Source organism: Ambystoma mexicanum, chromosome 7q (genome assembly GCF_040938575.1).
Source record: "Ambystoma mexicanum isolate Mex_15411 chromosome 7q, UKY_AmexF1_1, whole genome shotgun sequence".
Classification (NCBI taxonomy): Eukaryota; Metazoa; Chordata; class Amphibia; order Caudata; family Ambystomatidae; genus Ambystoma; species Ambystoma mexicanum.
Window position 1 is genome coordinate 751,995,229 of NC_090941.1, and position 22,384 is coordinate 752,017,612.

General features: G+C 46.8%; 1 protein-coding gene across 1 annotated transcript in view; it reads right to left on the bottom strand.

Moving 5' to 3' along the window:
* Nucleotides 1–22,384, bottom strand: part of ACAT1 (acetyl-CoA acetyltransferase 1) — a 330,010-nt gene that overhangs the window by 136,800 nt on the left and 170,826 nt on the right. The window contains exon 7 of the mRNA XM_069640458.1: nucleotides 12,415–12,565. Within this exon, the coding sequence (XP_069496559.1) occupies nucleotides 12,415–12,565 (151 nt within the window). The remainder of the gene's footprint in view (nucleotides 1–12,414; nucleotides 12,566–22,384) is intronic.

Consider the following 22,384-nt stretch of genomic DNA (forward strand, 5'->3'; position numbering starts at 1 on the left):
TGCCCAGCTGGCGGAATCCAGTGTCGGCGATGTCCGTCGCCACGGTGATGGCGTGGTCCGAGGCCACCTCACCTTCCTGCAGGATCTCAAGGGCCTCCGCCCTCTTGTCGTCCGGCAGAAAATCCAGCAGGGGAGCCATCTTGTACCAGAGCTCCCTGTCGTAGCGGGCCACGATAGCCAAGGCGTTGGCCGCTTTAATCGTCGTCGCTGCCGACGAGATGACTCTACGCCCCATAGTATCCAATTTCTTTCCCTCGCCGTCTGGCGGGGAAGTCGATGTGGAGGCCGCACCCCCCCCCGCTTTCTTCCTGGCTGGCGCGGAGACGACGGAGTCCGGGGTAGGCTGCGCCCGGAGGCATAGGGGGGCCGTGTCCGGGACCCGGTACTTTTTCTCGTACCGGTCTCTTCTAGCTGGCATCGTGGAAGGGTTCTTGAGGAGGGAAAGGCCCTCATCCCAAATGTCGTCCAACAGAGGCACTGCGAGGACCGTCTTCCTCTTGGCCTCGCGCCGCTGATAAAGGAAGCCTTCCTTTTTCTTCTCCTCAGGGCAGAGTTGGAAAAGCTCAGAAGCCCTGGAGATCATGGAGTGGAAAGATCCGATCTCGTCGGGCGGAGAGGCCCTGGTGGGAGGCGACGACGGAAAATCCTCGTCGTATGCCTCGTCGTCCGTACCCGTCGCTGCCGTGTCAGTCCCCGTATCATCCCCTCGGGTGGACGGGGAGGAGGGCTGGAAGGGGCGCGACGGTTGAAAAGGAGGTGGTGGATGGATCCTTCTTTTCTTGGTAGGGGGAACACCAGAAGGTCCCGGTTCTGGATCCCCCGACGGGAGAGGTTCCTCCGTCGGTAACGGTAGCCTCGTCCTTATCTCGGAGCATAAGGACTGTATGGCCAACAAAATGGCCGCCGAGTTGTCTTGCGGCGCTGGCAGAGGGGAATCCGACGGGCGAGCAGGGGCCCCGTCGGTATCCTCGACGATGTCGTCGTCGTCACCTGCGTCGGGGTCCATTCCGACGGGCTGGCCTTCTTCCACGCCTAGGCCGTGGCTTAAGACCTCGATCAGTTCCTCTTCTGAGGTTGAGGCCGACTCTACGACGACGCCCTGCCCCCCTTCTTCCCCACGGAGGGTTTCACGGGGGTCCTATCGATGGGCACAAAGGAAGACTCCCTCCGAGGAGGCAGGGAGATTCTGGGCCCTGAGGTCGCCACCACTGGTGCAGCCACCACAGGCTGAGCCAGGGCCGCCGCGACCGTTTCGATAGAGGGCTTGGTCGGATGGATCAAGGCCTTCACCACCTTAGGTGCGCTCACCGCCTTATCCTTGAGGGAGGGGGCACTGCCACGCTCCTCCTCTGCCTTAGAGCTCGACCGGGGCCTCTCCAGGAGCTTCGCCGGGTGCTCGGCCTTCCTCTTACCCGACCCAGAGCGTTGGCTCGTGGTTGATGGTGCCGGGGAGGGTGCGCCCTGCCTGGCGCCCGCAGAGCCCGACCGTTCGGCGCTCCCGGTGCCAGCGGACTCGCGGTGCTTGGCCTTATGTTGGGCCCCCGTCGCCGGGGCGCCCTCAAAGGTCTTAGAAGACCGCTCGGATTTCTTCTTCTCGCCAGACGGGCTCTTACCCTCCAGCCAGTTGGCGAGACGTTGATGGCGGTCCTTCATGGTCCGTTCCGACATGTTGCCGCAAAACGCACAGTCCTTCTCCACGTGCGTCTTGTCCTCATGAAGGCAGTAAAGGCAGAAAGAGTGTTCGTCCTCCTTGAAGACGTTCTGCAGCTGGCATCCAGGGCAGACCCTGAACAGCTTTCCGGGCGTCGAGCTTCCCTTCTCCTGGGCCATCTCCGAGACGGGGCCTGAGAAGCTTCTGGAGTCCTCCGAAGTGTAGCTCGACGAAATCTTCACCCTTGAGGGGCACAGATGAATCCGACACGGGTCCCCGTTGATCGGATGTAGGATCGGTGGAGCTTGAGGCTCTTTTGACCGAAAGAATCGAAGTTTTTTGTAAAAAGCGCGAAAAAATAGCACTAACGCTCGAGAGCAATAGCACGAGGATCCCAACACATGAACGTGCGGTAAAAATCTGAAGATGGCTGCCAGAGGCGGTGCTTAGGTAGAGGGCAGTCATTGGCTGTGGTCAGTATGACGCAGAGACCAGTGATTGGTTATTACTACGAAAGACAGATCAGAAACGAAACTGATACTGGTTTTTTCTTTACCGAGGATTCCCAGCCTGACGACGGGGAATATTCATGAGCATGTGAATCCATGCCAGACCCCATGCTGGAGAAAGTAGTAAAAAACAAAATACACCATCTGCTTAGCGATGTCTACCCACCTTCCCCAAAAAAACTGCACTGTCCCTAGCAGTAATAGCTCGCTTGGAAACTACAACAATGTCCTGTGCACAGGGCTTCTGAAAAATAAATGGTTAAGGATACTTTAAAAGAATGCAGAATCAGGTTGCCTGGCTCATGTGTGAGATAATATTAGGGCTGCTCAGGCATCTGTGCACTAGCACCACTTTAAAGAAAGTCAGATATTTGCCAGTCCAACTCTGGAACACTGTCCTGTTCCGCTCACCAACACTCCTATTGTTCCGGAAATACTGAATCCCCCATTTTACAATTATTCTCATGATCCCATAACCATGCCATTCATTTCATACCACACTGTGTATTACCCACTCAGATTGCTTTAAAGGCAGATACATGGTGGTGCTAGTGCTCAACAAAAATCATTAACGAAATAAAACTAGTAGCTTAGGTGTGTGAACAAAGTGTGCATGGGAGAGGTTGTGCCCAGAGTGTTCATGGCAACACATATCCAGTACTAGCCATGTCTTTTGCAAACCTTACACCATTGGATGAAGCAATGACATTTGCACGTGTAGCGAATTGCCATTTGGTAAGGGTGTGTGATATGCTATGGTATTCATAACGCACCTATACACACTTGTTTCACAAGTGTATAGGCCCTGGATTTCTTTTCATTAAAAAATTAATGCAGGTAATTCCATCTCTGGAAAGATAATCTGCTTATTGGACTCCCCCCTTCATAAGCTCTACACCAAAAGCAGAGGGTGCATCTGTGCCTTGCTGCATCAGTACCCTGATCTGCAGCATCTCCTCTACTAGAGGCAGAGAGCAGGTTCAAATGTCACAGGTGCCCACTTGACAGCTGCAGTGACAGCCAGTTCTAGGAAGCGCTTCTGCGAGTCAGCTCAGCGGTGAAGGGTGATTTGTATTCTTGCCAGACAGGCTTAGCCTACCAACTGACAGGACAGGACCCGGAATGCTCATGGCTCTTTGATCCCTTTATGAGGGTAGGTAAAGCCATCCTCCAGAGACAGCTGTCCTGGGGCCAGGCATCAAAGGAACACATCCATTCAAAGGGAGTTGCCTCACACCAGGGTGCCGCATTTCTAAAGGCCTTTTGATCTTAGTGGGAAGGGGTGGGGTGGGGTGGGGTTAGAGCAGACAGGACTTCCACCATCTTGTTTCTCACTCCTTCTGGTCCCCCCACCCCCCTCACTTCATCTGGAGCAAAACACTGGTTGTGATGTTAGAAGGCCAAAGTGCAGTTTTTTTTTTTTTTAGAGCAGGGATTGGACCTCCAAGGCTGGCTAGCTTTAGTCCAATCACCTGTGGACTTAAGAAAAGGTCTCTCACCACTTTCTAAACACCTATTTTTCTTTTGTTTTTACTAATGTAAAAGTTAACCGAGCATTCCTAGCTTGATAAGAGGGAATGTTCGTATGAAAGATCCAATGCTGGAGGAAGGGGTCTCCCACAACTTTGACTCATCTTTTGGACTCCAACCTTTCAAGAAGTATTCTGTCATGCGCCTGCCCCTTTGGAGAACCTGGGACCGATGGAGGATACAGCGCCATCAGAATGTGTCGTTCTTTCCAGTTGCTGTTCCTAGTCTTTTGCAACATGGCCGTCGCCAGAAGCATTTAGCCCTCCTACTCTCGGCAGCCGCCACGTTGCAACGGTGTTGTCTTTCCCTCTTTGTTGCTGTACGCTCGCATTATTTCCCTTTCTGGCATTTCGCTGCCTTTCCTAGCTTCTGGTCTTCTTTCAGCCCTTTCGCCGAATTTGCCTTCCAGCCCTGGCTCTGCCCGTCTCTAGCCTCGCTCTCTCCTTTTCTTCCTTGCCCTCGCTCGGCTCCTCTCAGAGCCTCCAGACCTCCAGTTTCTCTTCCAGTCTTACCCTCTCTCTGGTTTAGCTTGTCCGGCTTCTCCCCCACTCCCTTCTCTTGCCTGCTTACCTTTTGCTGGCTACCTTCTGCGCACCTTGCTGAAGGCAGTCTTTCCCCTCCATTGCGTTCCACTGCACCCTGCTGCAATCTACTGGAGTGCTTGGTCTCTCCGCCTTCACCTGGAAGCGTACACTCATCTTACCTGCCGGAGAGACATCTTCTGAAGGACTGTTCGACTATCGGATTCCACATTTGGCGACATACTGCCTGGACCATCTCCAAGGTTTTTTTTTGTGCCTGAACAGCTTTTTTCCCCCCTTCGTAGCTGCTGCGGGGCCATTGGTCATCTGACTACCACAGACCACTGTGGCGTCCACCCGCGGCAGACCTTACCTCTACAAAAAGAAAATTGACTCAGAGGGCAAAAGAAGAAAAAAACCACAAATACAACTCTCCGATACCTCAGGTGAGGATTCAGACGCAAGCCCTGTGTCGAGTGTGAGTTTGGCATTCTTCCCTTGACTGAAGAAGAAACCCTACTCCCAAAGATTCTAATGTCCTGCTATCATTATTCAGAATCCTTTAGTTGCGAGGTCTTCAAACATACTGCTGTTAAACATCTTAACAAGAACTGTATTCATCCTTTACATGTACATACCTAAAAAAAAAAAAAACCTTTTTACATCTAATGTCGATGATTGTTATGTAGACAAAAGTGCGCAACAACAGAACTTAAACTACTATGGTAATTCTTTGGACTTCAATTCCCAGAAAGCTTTAAGTACTGGGATAAGAAGGGGATGAAGGAGTAAAGAGTCAATGAGGATCAATCATACTGCCAATAGTAACGCGTGTCATGATTCGCCGTTTACGCCCTTTTTGGAGTGCCTTTCTCAGGTTCAGAAAGGATAACCATTCTTCCAAATGGTATCACTGCAGAATCTTCTGTATCAATTGCACAATCTTCTGGTCAATGATGTGGTAAAGATTGGACAATGGCTGTTGAAAACACATCTGAGTATTGTTGGTAGATCTCGGGTACTTGGGCAATGTTTGAAATACGAATGGATGGTTGTTCGAGGGTCTGGGGTTCCACAGATAAGGTCTGCACCATGTTTTGGGTTAAGCAATGGGACAAGCAAAATTCAGAGCCTAGAAATAGCGATCCGGCTGCCCAGTTGATATAAGGGTTATGTTTTCGTAGCCAAGGCATTCCCAGAACCATGGGGTAGTGTGCTGCTTTGATGATATCAAAACAAAGCATCTCCTGATGGTTGTTTATTGAGAGCATCAACTCCCAGGTTTGCTGGGTTATGGGTCCTGAGGACAGTGGTTTCCCCATCAATTCCTTCGACAGCTTGAATTGTTTCTTTGGATTCTAGAGGAATGTTGTGCTTTAAGACCCATTTGTGGTCCAAGAAAGCTCCCATGGCACCGCAGTCCACTAGGGCCAGGATAGAATGAGTTTCCTTATTGGGGGTTGTCAAGGATGTTTGCAGGACCAAAGTGTTCAGTCGAGGGGAATTCAAGGAAGGAACAGAAGCAGAGCAAGTATGCATCTCCCGAAGCTGGGCTGCGCTCAAGATCGGGAGCTGGCGTTTCCCGAACGCCTGGGTGGAGCTATAGGACAGTTCCTTACGAGAAGTTTGTCTGAGGCACAATACATACAGAGTCCAGTATTAATCCTACGCATCCTTTCCTGTGAAGATATCGGACCTCGGAAGGAGCCCAATTGCATGTGCTCTGGATCAGGAGTGCGCTGTGCGGTCGTTTTCTTTGGGCAAGGCAAATCCATGGAAACCTTTGGAGAAGCAGTCTTTGTCTTTCTTTTCTCCGCCTTCCTTTCCTGGATAGGAAAGTCGATTTGGAGGGACAAATCTATTAAAGCCTGGAAGGAACTTGGACGGGCTACTCTGGCTAGTTCATCTTTGATTTCGTCATTTAGCCCTCTTCGAAACAAGGTAAAACTCACCTCTTGGGGCCAGTCGGCCTCTTTAAACAATTGCTTGAAGCGAGTTACATAAGACAACATGTCTTGGTTCCCTTGTTGAAACTCCAGGAGCTTTTCCCAAGCACTGTGGACTTGTTCAGGGCGGTCAAACATGGTTTTAAAGGCTTCTACAAATCCATCATAATTGTCCAGAAGATTGCGCAATTGATACAAAAGATTCTGCAGTGATACCATTTGGAAGAATGTTTATCCTTTCCGAACCTGAGAAAAAGGCACTACGGGAATACTTAGATACCAATCTCGCCAATGGAACCATCCGACCTACATCTCCAGCCGGAGCCTCCTTGCTCTTCGTGCCCAAGAAGGACAACAAGGAACTCAGTCCCTGGACTATCGGGGCCTTAACGAATGCACCCGTAAAGATAGTTACCCCCTGCCGCTCATTTCTGACATACTGGAAGCTGTCTGGGGTGCTGTAATCTTTACTAAACTCAATTTACGGGGCACCTATCATCTCATCCAAATAAAGGAAGGCGATGTGTGGAAGACCGCCTTCAGGACGCCCTTTGGGCATTTTGAATACTTGGTCTTGCCAACGACCCTGCGGTTTTTCAACGCTTAATCGAGTTTTTTCGGATATGCTGTTCGTTTGTCTGAGTATACCTGGATGACATACTGATCTATTCCAACGATTCCCAGTTACATCAGGAACATGTGACATCAGTCTTACAACGCCTACAAGAGAACTCCTAGTCAAACCAGAAAAATGCATATTCCATGACCCAACTTTTATCATTTAGGTTTCGTTCTGAGTTCGCAGGGAATAGAAATGGATCCCGCCAAAATTGCCTCCATTCTCTCATGGCCAGCCCCTACAACAGTGAAACAGATCCAATCCTTCCTGGGACTTGCCAATTTTTACCCGAAGTTCATTCCAATCTTCTCAGATATTGTACACCAGATAGCAGCATTACTAAATAAAAACATTCCCTTTGTTTGGTCAGATGCACAAGAGACAGCTTTCCAGGAGTTAAAACGAAGATTTACTCAAGGTCCCATCCTGGCACAACCAGATATCAATAAACCCTTCCTGGTAGAAACTAATGCCTCAGAATATGCAATGGGGCTGTACAAAAACAAGAATCTGAGGATAAGATGGAACATCCCATCGCTTACCTGTCTCGAACACTGACTCCCAGCGAGACCCACTATTCAGTCCTGGAGAAGGAATAGCTTGCCATCTGGCAAGCTTTTACCGAGTGGTCCCATTTATTTCTGGGTGCCAAATTTCCCGTCCAAGTGCGAACCGACCACAGAAACCTGCAATCCTTAGAATGCAGGAACAGTCGCCAAGCTCGTTGGGCCTTTTTCTTTGCTCAGTATCAGTTTTGCATACACCATGTTCCTGGCACTAACAACGTAATCGCCGATGCACTATCCAGGCGCCCTGATTACGAGCCGGTTGAGGCCCACACCTTCCCGAAGATGTTTCCCGACACGGTTTTTGTGGCCCAAGCCAACTCCTTATTGGAAAATATCGGCGCGGCAACACCACCTTCTGATCTCTGGAAGGATTACATCAAGGCAAACCGATGGAATTTAGTCGTTAAAGACAGCTACCTCTTCAAAGATAAGAGACTGGCGATACCCACACAAGAATTGAGAACCAAGGTTATAAACCTCTGTCATGATACTTTCCATTCCGGGCATCGAGGCGTTACTGCCACTCTTCGCCTCGTTCAGAGACAATTCTGGTGGCCTAACATGATCCACACAGTAAGGGCATATTTCAAAGCCTGCCCTATGTGCAGCCAGCACAAGTGTGATAGTAGAAAGCCAGCTGGTCTTCTCCATCAATCTACCTTGCCAGAACGTCCTTGGGAAGTAATCGCTACCGACTTCATTGTGGAATTGCCCCCTTCCAAGGGGTTCACTACCATCATGGTTACTATCGATCTATTCACCCCCTTGTACAAATTGCCAACAGGCCAAGAAATGGCAGGGATATTTTTGAATCACATTTTTAGGATACATGGTCTTCCTTCCAAGATCATTTCAGACTGTGGTCTTCAATACATCTCTCAATTCTGGAAACAACTATGTCACATGTTAGGTATTCAACGTGCCTTGTCCTCTGGACACCACCAGACTAATGGAATAACAGAGCGAGTGAATCAAACCCTAGAACAATATTTGCAGTGTTTTTCAGCTAAGGTCCAGGATGATTGGTCAGTTTTGATTCCAGTTGCTGAATTTGCCTATAACAATTCTGACCACTCTACCATCAACATAAGCCCCTTCTTCTGCAGTCAAGGCTTCCATTCATCTGTCCTACCTCATTCCACCCCGGTTCCGTCAGTTGATTCCTGGATTGACTGGTTACTATACATAAAGATGTAAAAGAACACCTAAAGGCCAGGATGGATGTCAAAAGACATGCCGATGCCAAACGGAGACCTGGCCCCATGTTTGGAATTGGTGACAAGGTCTGGCTATCTTCCAAACTCTTACCTCAACATCTACGACCTAATAAACTGGCCATCAAATTCTATGGGCCTTTTTCAATCAAAGAGGTTATCAACCCTGAGGCATATCGACTTCAGTTACCGGACTCCTGGAAAAAAAAAAAGATTCATCCAGTTTTTCATACTACTTTGCTCAAACCCTATATTCAATCCACCAGAGCGGCTCATCGCCCCAATCCTGTGATTGTCGACAACCAGATTGAATTCGAGGTCTCCAAGATCTGCGTCTCTAGATATAGAAAAGGTCGGCTACAGTACCTAGTGGAATGGAAGGGATATCCTCCCAGCGAACAAACATGGGAACCGGTCTCCCACATGAATGCCCCTCGTTTAGTGTGGAAATTCCATCCAACTCATCCAGGCAAACCTGGTGGGACAAGGTTCAGGAGGGGGCATGCTGTCATCCTTCGCCGTTTACGCCCTTTTTGGACTTCCTGGTCCATAGTGCACCGCAACATTGGAGCCGCTATGCTCCCAACATGGCCGCCAGCTCAGACACGCAGCGGTACAGCGTTTATGCAGGAACTCTGGCTTCCTAGAAAATGGGCACGCCCCGCGGCGCTGCAAGTCTCAATGCTCTCTTTCGAGTTTGCGGCTAGTGTGCTCCCAGTTTTCCTTCCTTCTGAGATCCAGCCATCCAATATCCTTTCCCTTGCTCCACCTCCCTTAAGTGCTAGTGCGGCCTCCGCCCCAGCATCCTCATTCTTCCTTCCTGGAAACCAACCCGTGTCTTCCACGCTTGCTACGATTCCCCAGTCCTCTACGAGCTGTGTGTTACACTCACCTGGTACCCACGGGGACGCCACCCAGCCAAATTGGATGCTGGTATCCTCAGTGGTTCCCAGATGTGGCCTGTGGGGGAGGTTCTGCCTTGTTGAATTAGGCGTGCTCTCCGTCCTGCCTTCTTGGCAGGGGTGTGTTGTCCTTCGTGGGCGAGTGCTATCCAGTTACTTCACTGACGCCAGCCCGTTTGAGGTCTTTCAGGTAGGTCTTATTGCTGTTTTTTTTGTATTGTGTTATTCCTGCATGCCTTTCTTGGTATAACGTCTCTTTCTCCCTTAGACATGCGGAGCTGCAGCGTTGCGCATTGGCTGAGTTGGGCCTTGCTGGTAAATGGTGGCGCGTGATGAGCGCTATGATGTGGTAAGTAAGTGCTATGCACAGTGCTGTGATGCCTTGCCTTTGCTAACCTGTTTTCTCTTCGGTCGCGGTGTTCGCAGGAGCTGTGGGCGGATAACTATGAAGATTGCAGGTACTATGCTGCTGCTAATGATGTTTTTGTCTCCTTGCAGGTTCTGCTTCTTCCGAGGTTCACGGACCTCGGAATAGCTGGACACGGACAGCGTCACGTTGCAAGACTGCTAAGTAACGCAAAGCGGGTCATCTAGTTCGGGTGTGGTTTAAATAGCTTCAAGAAAGTAGTCCAGGTAAAGTAGTCCCTAGGCTACCACACCCAAAACACTAACGCATGGCTTGGTTCCTAGGAGCCAAGCTATGTGGATGCCTCTATGTTGGCTGACAGCTTCAAATAAAGTAGTTCCCTGAGCACATGTCTTTTCACAGTGTATGAGCCTGGCGCCACAGACGCCAGGACTGGCTCCAGGAGGGCCTAGGAAGTGGATGCCAAGGCTTATTGGAGACCAGAGTCCAGATCTCACCTGGCCCATGGGCTTGCCAGAGGGGACTGGGATATGGGTCGTGACACTGTGCTGTTCCCTTCCTGGTTCCGCGCAACATCCCGGACATTGACTGCCCGATTCTTACCTTCCTGGAATCCAGAACTCCCGTCTCCTTCCGAGACTGCCTACGGTCCCACTCTGGATACGGAAGATCTCCACCCTTACCTGTATAAATCCCAGAAAGCTGAAAGACCTCCAAAGAAGATGACGACCAAGGGCAAACAGGTGAGAACAGGGACTAAGTGTGACAACATGTGGTCTAGTTGTTGTCAACTGCGCAGGACATTTAAACCAGCGAAAGACCTGCAGACCAGAAAGAGAAGGTGAAGGAGAATCCAGATCGGGCTGCAGAGTATGCTGAGCAGGAGGCAGAGCCAGTGAGAAAGGCAGACATGTGGGAGCAAAACCAGGCTGAAAGAACGAGGTGCTCCCGACTTGCCACTTGTCAATCCAATGTACGAGAGTGTCGGGAGAACCAACAGAGTCGGACGGGCTCCAGTTAAGTGCAGAAAGGGAACTGGCAACTGCAGAAAGGTTGTCCACAATACTGGTCGGACAAGTAAGCAGCACCCATATCGGTGGGGAACCATAAAGCCAGCAGAAGTCCTATCCATAGCAAACTTCTGCCGCTAAAACAAACCAAGGGTCAGAGACGCCAAGAGATACCAATGAATTGGCCCTTTGGTAGTGGTTATCTCTGGGCATTCTGACAAATGCATGGACAATTAAGTGAGAGTTTTGAGTACCGACCAAATAGAATTACAGAGAGAACAAGAGGACAAACATGGTGCAATGCTCTTGATAAGAGATGTCAGTTGGGGGAAACCTTGTACAAGCATTGCCAAGAGACATCACAAGAGGTTGACAGAAGCTTTAACACCCCTCATAAGGGATTCCAGTATGGGAGAAATTGGTGCAACTGCTAACTGAAATCAACAAGGCTGTGCCACTGAGGAGGTGCCATTGTAAGAACATTTAAGAGAAATGTGAATGTTGCGGAGAGACCGGATAAGAGCACAAGGTAGTGAAACCTTTTTGAAAGAGATACCTGGCAGGAGAGTACTGCAGGGGAATATGTGTGAGCCAAAAGGAGGATATTCCAGGCAAGGTTGTACACCAGGAAATTCAATATTGTCGTCAAAGGAGTTTTTGTCCCATCAAGGCTTTGTTGCATTGGATATTTCAGTAGAGGAGTTCCTGGCAGGGGAGTACACCAGGTAATCCAATGTTTTGTTTAAAAAGAACTTTGTTACATGAAAACATTTTTGCTTTGGCTGTCCTAAAGACTATAAAATACTGTCTTCCAATATATTTCAACCTGTATTGTAAAAAGAACATTTGCCTTGTCATCTTAAGGAGAATACCCAGGAAAGAGACATTTGTATTACCCTTAATGGAACTTCGGTGAAACAGTATTTCAAATTCCTTTTCATGAAACAGTTCAGGGGAAGGGAAACAAAATCCTGGGGTGAAGGGTTGGTTTTATGAAAATAAATATATTTGCACAACTTGGTTGAAGTGACAATAGAAATTGCATTGTACCTTTTATTTTTGTATATCAGTGCGAGAGTCAGATGCACGTTTTAAATTCAAAAAGGTATGGACTTTCCCTTTTGGTTAGGGCAAGACAAGCCTTTTTCCAAACCCATTTTCTTTCAATAAATATGGCGAACATTGCAACTTTGTACCCGCCTTCCATTGCTGACCGCTCGCAGAACCAATGCCTCTTACTTGACAAAGCAAATAAGAAACATTGATAATAGAACTAGTCTCAATAAATCACAGCTTGCAAACAGCAAGTCACATGAAGGGATTTCAGAAGTGAGGAAAATGAATATTGGCCCATGCCCTATGAAATGGTCAAAGTGTATAACTTTAGACATAAAAATAGTGAAGGGACCCTTGATAATGAGAACTGACCTCAAAGAACATGGGATTCATTTTACAAAATGTATGTGCATATTATTTTAAACTGCACTCATACAGGTGCAACACAAAAATATTTAAGGCATTACGATCTGTTGACGCATGAAAAAAACCCACATTAATAATAAATAACTCAATTTACCTTTTTGTGATACAGTGACTGGAGCGATTTCCTTTGTCAATATTCCTAAATCCCAAGCAGTTTTACTTCTTGTGTATGAATTTATTGCATAAGTATCTTGTTCTTCTCGTGTTATTTTTAGCTTCTTAGCAGAATTTTCTGCACAATTACCCTAGAAGAAAACTATACATGGTCAGAAAACAATTTACATATACAATAGAGTTCTGCAACATCAATCTTTTGGGATGGTGTTTCAAATTAAGGACTATGCTCTTCACCAATGCTAAATTTGTAAGAAATAACTGCAAGGGCTCAACTATTTTATAGCACGCCCATGACACATCAGGACAGGAAGCTAACTGCCTACTGCTGCCACCACCCACTGCAGTTCCCCACGGTGTCAACAAATATAGGAATAAAGCTGCAACTCTGACCAGTTCACTGGGGTTTCTAGATCCTGCGAATATGGGATTTAAAAATACAAAACTTAACATTAAATAGCATACTTGTGTCTTGAAATAAGAAATAGTTAAGTGCCTATATAAATCACCATCGTTCAAATTTTTCCTCCAATTCATTAGGTGGCAAGTAGAACAGGTTGCCCATATAGCCACAGAATATAAAGCAAATATGCTTTCTTCCTATGGGAAATTGATGGACAAATGCAGGCAAAACTATTACTGAAGAAAATAACTTGCCAATCAAACACTGCAACATCTTTAAATTTGTATTGGTTAATACATCAACCTTTACAAAAAATGTAAGCATCCAAAATACAACAAAAGAAAATGGCCAAAACACTATTTAAAACTTCCATTTTATAAAAAAAAAAATAATAAAAATAAAAAATTGATTTCCCGCTTTCTTAATTATAACAACTTGATATGTATAAGGAACTTGACTGCAATATTGAGTGAGAGGTGCAAGATCCACTCAATAGCCTGTTTCAGAAATTATTTTGAGCTACAAAGCCGACTTTATAAACAAATGTACTAAAATACATTAGTCGAAGGTGTATTAACTACGGCCATTCTAAAACAATATGTTGCAATGATCTGGTTTTCTCAATGTTCTGCAATAGCGACAATATGCCCGATCACAGGACAAAATCTCTTACCATTAGTATTTCCACTGAACTACACCAAGTGTTTGAGGACGACGACGACATGGTCTGGGATCTCATACTTGGCTGCGAGCTACCAAATCATAACGCTAAATCAGCCACAATGATGGTGCATGTCCTAGCAAACAATTTATTTTAAACCACCAATACAACATTGTAATGTTACATAAGCATCGATTCAACAAAATTAAATAAATCCCCCAACTACCCAACACCTATACCACCTTGGTTATGCATTCCATGGCTTGTATATTATGTTCATAGACTTTAATCATTTAGCCTGCATCCTCTAGTACTATGACATCTCCCGTGTCTGGGCTAAACAAAGTCACTGTCCGAGCAATCCACTGCTGTATATCTGTGCTCATATCCAGTTTGTTCCCTTTGTGCATTCTCCCATACCCCAGTTTCGGCCGCAGCCCAATTCCTCAAGTCCTCCCACCATCTTACAATGCTCGGCCCCTTAGAATCTTTCCACTTCATGGCTATACATCGGTTGGCCAGTATATACATTAAATCCTTAAGTTTGTTCAATGGTTTGTTCAAGCTCCTTTTGTACCTACCCAGTATGCATGCCTCAGGGGTTTGTACATCCAAACTGATGCCGCCTTGGGCGGCTTTATGAGCCACCCCCTCCCAGAACCCCTGTATCACCGGGCAACCCCAGAACATTGCGTCATCCCTGCCACCTCTTCCCTGGATTTAGGGCATTCTTATGTCTTTGCACCCCTGAATTTTGAATTGCTGCTGGCGTGAAGTATGCTCTATGAGTGATACAGAGTTGTATCAATTGCAATCTGGCGTTTCTGGAGACCTTTTTATGATAAAGAGCTATGGCGCTCCATTCTTTATCAAATCCTTTGCCCAATTCAGTTTTGCATATCCCTTTACACTTTAGCTCCCCCTACGAATTCCTCCCTATTAATACTTTGTAAATCCTTGAAATTTCATGTCCGCCCGCCATGTCCTAGCAAACTTAAAGTTAAGGGCAGCCAATGGGTGGAAGCAGGGTAATAAAGCAGCTCACTCGACTTTTCTACCTGGGTCGTGCCAATCCCACATTGATTACATCCTCAACTCTGCCAAGGATTGACATCTCCTGGCAGACATGTATAACAGATCGCACAGAGTGACCACTGACCATTGGTAGCTAGGCTTAAGGTCGCACACAGGGTTTTCGAAAATAGTTACACAAATCTGTGATCAATGGCAACTCCAGAAAAAGAATGAAATGGGAGGATGTTGTGACCAAGGAGATGGAGGCACAGATTTATCATGCATTGCTGCCGCAGCTGGAGCAGGTGCTCTGTAACAGTCTAAGCAGCAGTGAGGTGATAAGCACATATGATATAAGGAAGGCATGGTATAAAGACAGACACAAGTAATCGTAGTTCAAGGGTGTTTATTGAACTTCAATTGCGTTTGAAAAACACTGATCTAATCCTAAATCCAGAGATGGGTTCAAGTTACGACCATCAAATACTAATAATAATAATAATAATAATAATAATAATAATAATAATAATAATAATACAGTCCTAGTAGATTCTGGTCCAAATGCAAGGGCCTATACTAATAAAGGTATTGCCAATCCTTACTTCTAAATACAAATGGTGTGGGAAACAATTTTCAACAAAAGAGAAAGTGTTCAAGAAACAATTGGTTTCCCTCGCCGGGCTCGGACCAAATTGCTTTCATTTTCCAAACATTACTATATCAAAATCAAAGACCTTCCACTGTTGCAGGATTTTGCTTGACCAGCCGCAGGACCACTTTGATTCACAATTCTTTGTTCTCTCCTGAACTTAACCCTTTAACTTTCTCTTCTGGGCTGGATACCTTACAGAGAACTTCGATTGAGCGCCCTTGCAGCATTATGTCAAATTTTTCATATCAAAGTCTCTTCAAAGTTCAAACACTCATCAGCAGTTCTACTTTTACCTCCGACTTCTCACACGTATTTTAACAATGTTCGTTGCAGTGCTCGCCATACAGTGTTACCGCTTGCAACCTTGGCTTCAACACAGACCGGTCTTGTATCAGTCTCCCAAACTCACCGGCTGTGTTGATTTCACAGACGCTGCTTTGTTCTTTGAGCCAAGGACGGTAGCACATCAGCTGCTGCTTCTCCCCACCTTGATGAGTGACATGGGAGGACCCTGGCTATCTCCGACACACAATACAGGATTCTTCAGCCTGTTTTTCTAGTCTTGCGCCTTCTAATCTTGATGGCTTGTGAAAGTAACCATGTCTTGTTGAAAAGGTCATGGGAATTTCCCTCCTTGCAATCCCCTCCTATTTCGCTGCCTTTCTTCCCTCGTTCAGCTGTCGTCTTGAAACTGCTGTTTCCGCATGTGCTTTGCCTCGCTCAGAGTGTGCTTTCGTGCTCCGCCTTTTATCCATGTGGGGAAGCTTAAGGGGAGTCAGGTGTGAGTGATGGTCAGTAATGACCTGACCTCGTCTGACCATTGTATTGGGACACGTCAGGTATACTGCTCGGGTGTTTAGTCTGTTTTCTCCCCGAGCGGGCTGTCCGTGTTAAAGTGTTTGTGTAGGAAAAGCGCAGGTCAGGGGTAGAGTTTCTATGTATCCCATCTGATAGGATGAGGTAAAGGTGTTACAGGGAAGGGGAAAATCAGGTCTCGCCATCTGGTGTCCTACTCACAGAAGACCCCCCCCCCCTCACCCAAATGATGCTCCCGCACTAGTCCACCCCCAGGAACTGTATCGAAAGCGACGGCTGTGTCCTGGCCACCTGGATGAAAGATCCCCGGGGACTAGTGTGTGCGACACCTTCTGGTTTCTCGCAAAGAGGATTGATATACCAGACTTGGTAAAGCAGTTCATAATGGAACTGTGAAACATGGAAAATGGTACGACAGTGAAAGTCACCACGCCAAACTTATGCAGGAAGTGAAAAACCCCACTGCCATGGGCAACACGAGGTTGAGAGAATCAAGATCATCCTATAAAACTGGTAAAAGAGGTGGCTGATTAATAATGTTTATGTCCTCATTACTTGGGCCGCAGAAACTAATTATTGAAGCCTGTGCTGTATAACATAATGTTAGACATTTACATGAAGGACAAGTTATTATCCAGAGTGGGAAGAGCTCCTGGATGTAGTCAATAGGGATAGTGTGATCTTCTGGAAAAAGGCAGCGGGAGCCACCACTGAGAAATCTAATACTATACATGAGAGCATTTCCGAAGAAGCAGGGGTAAATAATTTAGCTGATCCCTATGCCTCTGATGTCGCCGCCCCCCTAAATTAGGTCATCTATCACCCCAGATGATTCCTGTGGTCCCCTGTTGATTTAGGTCTTACCCCCTGTGATGTAAAAAAAGGGCCATTCTAGCCCATAGGGCAGGCAAAGCACCAGGACCAGATCCAATACCGGTCGATCTGTTTCAGAAGGAAGTTGACATACGGGCCCCTGTATTATGTGCCATTTTTAATGCAGTGATTGAATCTGGCAAAGTACTCAAATAATGGACAGAAGCCATTATAATACCGGTGTACAAAAAAGGGGAGGGGTGGGAAGAGGGATAATCCCGCAAACTACAGGCCAATATCACTGCTTGATGCATCTGGGAAAATATTTGCATGCACACTTTAGTTACACCTGGCAGCATGGGCAAGGCAGACATCTGTAATTAACCACCTTCAAGCGGGCTTGCAACCTGGGGTGAGCACAAAAGATCAAACCTTCAGGTACTCTGATCCCTAAAAATCCCTAAAAATATTTAGCCCTGAGGAAACAATCTTTATACCATCTTCATTGACCTCAGGGCTGCATTTGATGGTGTTCCACGAAACAAGCTTTGGAGAGACTTAGCAGACCATAAGATACCCGCAGGTCTTTTGCGCTCCATCATGAGCCTGTATGGAGGCAATACTGGAAGAGTAAGGTGGAATTTGGCAGGCAACACCACTCGCCCAATTAATATCAACCTTGGCGTACGCGAGGGCTGCATACTTGCACCCACACTATTTTTCATACATATTAACAAACAGAGGTAGAAACGGATGCACCCAGACTGGGATGAGACCTCAAAAAGGTCTTGCTCTTTGCAGACAATGCCATTTTGATTTCCTAAACACTGGCAGGTCTAAAAAGGCAGGTGGACACTTTCCACAAAGGTTGCATTGAAAATGGTCTCACAATTAACATCTCAAAAACCAAAGCCATGGTATTCATTCTGGCAAACAGCAACAAATGTACCAAGCGGCAGGTGAAGATAGGGGGGGGCTACCTAATGAGCAGCTGGACACTTGACCACTTGGGTATCCGATTTGCTGACAAAGGAACATGGTCTTCCCAGGTTGAGAAGGCAGTGACCATGCTGGACAATACAAGTAATGCCTTGTTAAAATTAGCTGGTTCATTTGGTTGTGGTGGATTGTCCTTGTCACTTGAACTTTGTAACGCGCAGACAAGGGCAGCTACAATTTATGGAGCAGACATCTGGGCCTATGTCAACTGTGCCCAAGTGCAAACCACTGAAAAAGCTTAATATATTATGGGCTCCCAAGAGTACACCGAATATGTCCCAGCACATTGAACCAGCACAGTATCTGGTCGCTGACGTGCTGGCTAACAGACCCACTATATATTGGACTGGACTTTGGGCAACCCCCGAACTCTCCAAATACAAAGTTGCAATGCGCAATGTACTGTTACCACCAGGTGGTAGAAGTATCCAGTGGTGTACGCGTGAGGAAAGATCTGAGCTCTTTGGGCATGCTGCACCTATGGTCCAATCCAGAACTTATACATTTGAAGACGAAGGCCCAGGTTAAGCAAGAATATTGTCTCAAGTCTCAAAGTAATATTGACAACTAGCTAACATCAACAGTCCAGGCTAGGGAATATTCACGTTGTAAATCAACCCTTTGTAAGGAAGACTACCTGGATAACATTACTATGCCCGTGTTGAGATCACTGTATGCGAGGAACAAGTTGGGAATGTTGCCATTTAACATGCTACTTTTGAAGTGGCGGGTAATCTTTGCAAAGTATGCATTTTTTGTCAGGGAATGTGCATTTTCAGTGTTTATGTCCTCATTACTTGGGCCGCAGAAACTAATTATTGAAGCCTGTGCTGTATAACATAATGTTAGACATTTACATGAAGGACAAGTTATTATCCAGAAGCACAGCAATTTGGTGATCTTTGCATTTGAAACTTCTATTTACTGTGCTTGGTTGCTTAGAAGTAAGTTTCTTAAAACCAACCAGACGGAATGAGCACTGATACAATAATCACCGGACTAGCTATAACTGGAGACTGGAATTGGTCTGTTTAAACTTATCCGTTTGTCATGGCATAACGACCCAAATTGGTTATTGCTTTTTAAGGAATTCTTTTAAGAATGGTGCATCAAGGACGTACTTCTGTGATACATTACTAACCGTAACCTTATTTCTGATGCTTGTATCTGCATAGATTCACATGATGTGCATAGGCCGACATCTAGTGGAAGGTAGAGTATTACAGATGTTAGAGGGCGTGCCAGTAATACCATCCATAGTGTACCCATGATCCCTCGCGCGTCAAGGTCCATCAGATTATTTTTCTGACATGAGGTAGCACATGACATGACGACAAGCTCATAAGCATCTGTGCGCCTTCTCTCCGAGGGGAGGAAGGGTGGGCGCATATGAATCTAAGCAGATACGAGCATCAGAAATAAGATTACGGTGAGTAATGTATCCCTTCTGAGGCTTGTGGAATCTGCTTAGATCACATGCGGTGCATAGATTAGCGAGCAGTCTTAGGAGGTGGGATTGTGAGAAGGTTCATGAGCGAATAAAATGTTTAAGAACCGCTTGTCCCACTTGTGTATCTGTCTTGGAAGGAGTGTCAATGCAGTAGTGCTGAGTGAAAGTATGTATTGAGCTCCATTTGTAAATACGGTCTAAAAGGGACATTTGCAATGAAAGCCAGGGTGGCTCCTGTGCCTTTAGTGGAATGGGCCCTGGGCGTAAAAGGCGGTGTCTTATTTGATAGGGAATAGCACAGTTGCATACATATGACTATCCACCTAGAGATGGCATTCTTTGAAATGCGGTCACCTTCTCTGCCTGGCGCTATGGAGACAAAACATTGATCTATTTTTCTTAGCATCTGGTCTTGTCTACATAGTAGAGGACCACCCTCCTCACATTTAACGTGTGGAGTTTTACCTCAGCTGAGCTGTTGGGTTCCTGGAAGAAAGCTGGTAGCTCAATTGACTGTTTTACTTGAAATTTGGAGATGAATTTAGGGGAGAACCTAGGGGGAGTACGTAAAACCAGTTTGTCTGTACAACAAAGAAAGGATCCTGCACTGACCGTGGTTGTATTTCACTCACTCTTCTTATAGAAGTGATAGCCACTAAGAAGGCAGTTTTATAAGTCAAGTGTTTTAGACTAGACTTGTGCATTGGCTCGAAAGGGGGGGTCCCATGAGCTTAGCAAGTACCACGTTCAGATCCCATCCTGGCGGTGGGTTTGAAATAGGAGGGTGGAGCCTCTTTACTCTTTCCATGAATGCCTGGATTACAGGTACTTTCCACCGTGAGACCTTATTTTGGGAAGTGGTGTAGGCTGATAAAGCCGCCAGGTGGACCTTTAGGGAGTTGAATACTAACCCTGCCTCTAGCAAATGGAGCATATAAGTTAGAATGTGGGAAGGAGTACATTCTATGGGGATGATTAGTTTAGACTGGCACCAAATTATGAATCTTCTTCCTTTGCCAAAATAACAGTCTCTAAGTGTTTGGTTTTCGTGATTCTTTCAAGATATCCATGCATCTCTGTGGCAGGTTAAGATGTCCGAACTCTGACTTCAGGAGCCATGCTGCGAAGTTCATTGAGTGAGGCTGCAGGTGCACTGTTAGTGTAACGCTCAACTGATTCCCGTAGAGGCGCCGGTCTTGACTGGGCGTATACCGTATCTTCAAAGGTGATGTGTAACACACGGCTGGCTCTTTGGGCTGGACCTCTGTGCACTGTATGTCTGGCTCGAAGGGTAAGATGTCTTAGGTAAGTGAACGGCGTGCTCTCCATCTGCCTCGAGGCAGGGTGCGGTAACCAGTTTCTTCACTGGATAAGGGGAGCAGGCCTCTTGACTTCAGAGGACTGCTGTCCGTCGTTTACTGCACGAACGGTAAGTTTCGAGTAATTCTAATGTCTTTAAAGTCTTTAGTAACAATGTCTCTTGTTTTGCAGGGTTCCGGCCATGGCGGATGGCGGGCTGAAGTGAGTTGAAGATGGAGCCCGTGTGATGAATAGAAGCGCCTGGAAGCACGTAAGTAAGCGCTTGTTGCCTGCTTCACGATGCGCTCTGTCTTTTTATTTTGCAGGTACAAGTTCGGGGCGGCTGCAGGGTGCCGGAATACCCACTGGGTTAGATGTGGAAAGGAGTAATGGCACGTGAGTATTAAAGTTCCCCAATGTCTTTAAACGCACCTTGTTTTGTCTTTCAGATGCGGGATGCAGCGCCGAAGGCCTCCGGAGCGTGCGAAGAGTTGGTAAGCTTTTGTCTTTCAGATGCCGGAATGCAGAGTGAAGACCTCCGGAGCGCACGAAGAGTAGGTAAGCCTTTGTCTTTCAGATGCCGGAATGCAGCGCGAGGCGTTGGTGACAGCCGATGGACCAGTTAACTGAAGAGCTGTCACTGAAGACCGTAATGCTAACCTGTTCTTTCTTGTCTTTATAGGTGTTGCTGAAGACTGGATTCAGAATGGTAAGCCTTTTTCCTTAGGCCCAGGATCAGATGCAGAAGACACGATGAGCGTTGTTCTGCTGCTGAGGATGCAGAATAACGCAAAGCAAGATTCATCCATCGGGTGTGGTTTAAATAGCCTCCTGTAGTGCTTAAGTGTCTCCTTCCACAGCCACGCCTAGGTAAGAAAAGAGTTCCTGCTTTCCAGAAGAGTTCCAGTGTTCTGAATCTAGGGAGTGGCTCCTGCCCCACCCAACAGGAAAAGTAGTTCCAAACAGAAGAGGATCAGAGACTCAACTGGCAGGCAAGTAAGCAGCATGGTCTGCTGCAGGTAAGTCCACCCAAGCATTATGAGCCCGGCGCTTCCAGCGGTGGGACTGGGCATATTTATGAGCCTGGTGCCACTGGCGCCAGGACTGGGTCCAAAAGGTCCCAATAGGGACTGGTTGGCACTCGGAACCTGGGTTATGGATCTGCTTCCAAGGGAGTTGGGAAAACCCTGACCTTTTGGAAGCAGAGATCATGACAGTACCCCCCCTCAAGGCCCCTCCCAAACCGGGCTTCTCCGGGGGTTTTGGCTTGTCAGGAAATGTTCGGTGAAATCTTTTGATTAGGCGAGGAGCGTGGACATATTCAGCAGGTTCCCAGGATCTCTCTTGGGGGCCGTAGCCTTTCCAGTCAATTAGGTAGAATAGTTTAGATTTGGAGATCTTGGAGTCCAGAATGCTTTTGACTTCAAACTCGAGTTCTCCATCAACTAGGATAGGTTTTGGAGATTTGGTTAGTCGGGTTTGAGGTTGCACGGGTTTTAATAGAGAGACGTGGAAGACCGGATGTATCTTCATGTGCGGGGGCAAGTCCAACTTGACCGCTACTGGGTTTACTATGGTAGTGATGGAATAGGGACCAAGGTATCTTGGGTTGAATGTGCGTGGCCCTTTTAGAGGTAGATATTTGGTGGATAACCAGACTTGATCCCCTACTTGATATTGAGGGGCTTCCTTCCGATGTTGATCTGCTCCTTTCTTGTATTGTTCTTTAGCCCTTTGAATGTGATTAACAGCTTCCTTAAAGGCTTGGGTGATTGTAGAATGCAGGTAGTCTACTGCTGGTGTTTCAAGATCTTGGAGGGGATCCAACTCCGAGGTTCGAGGG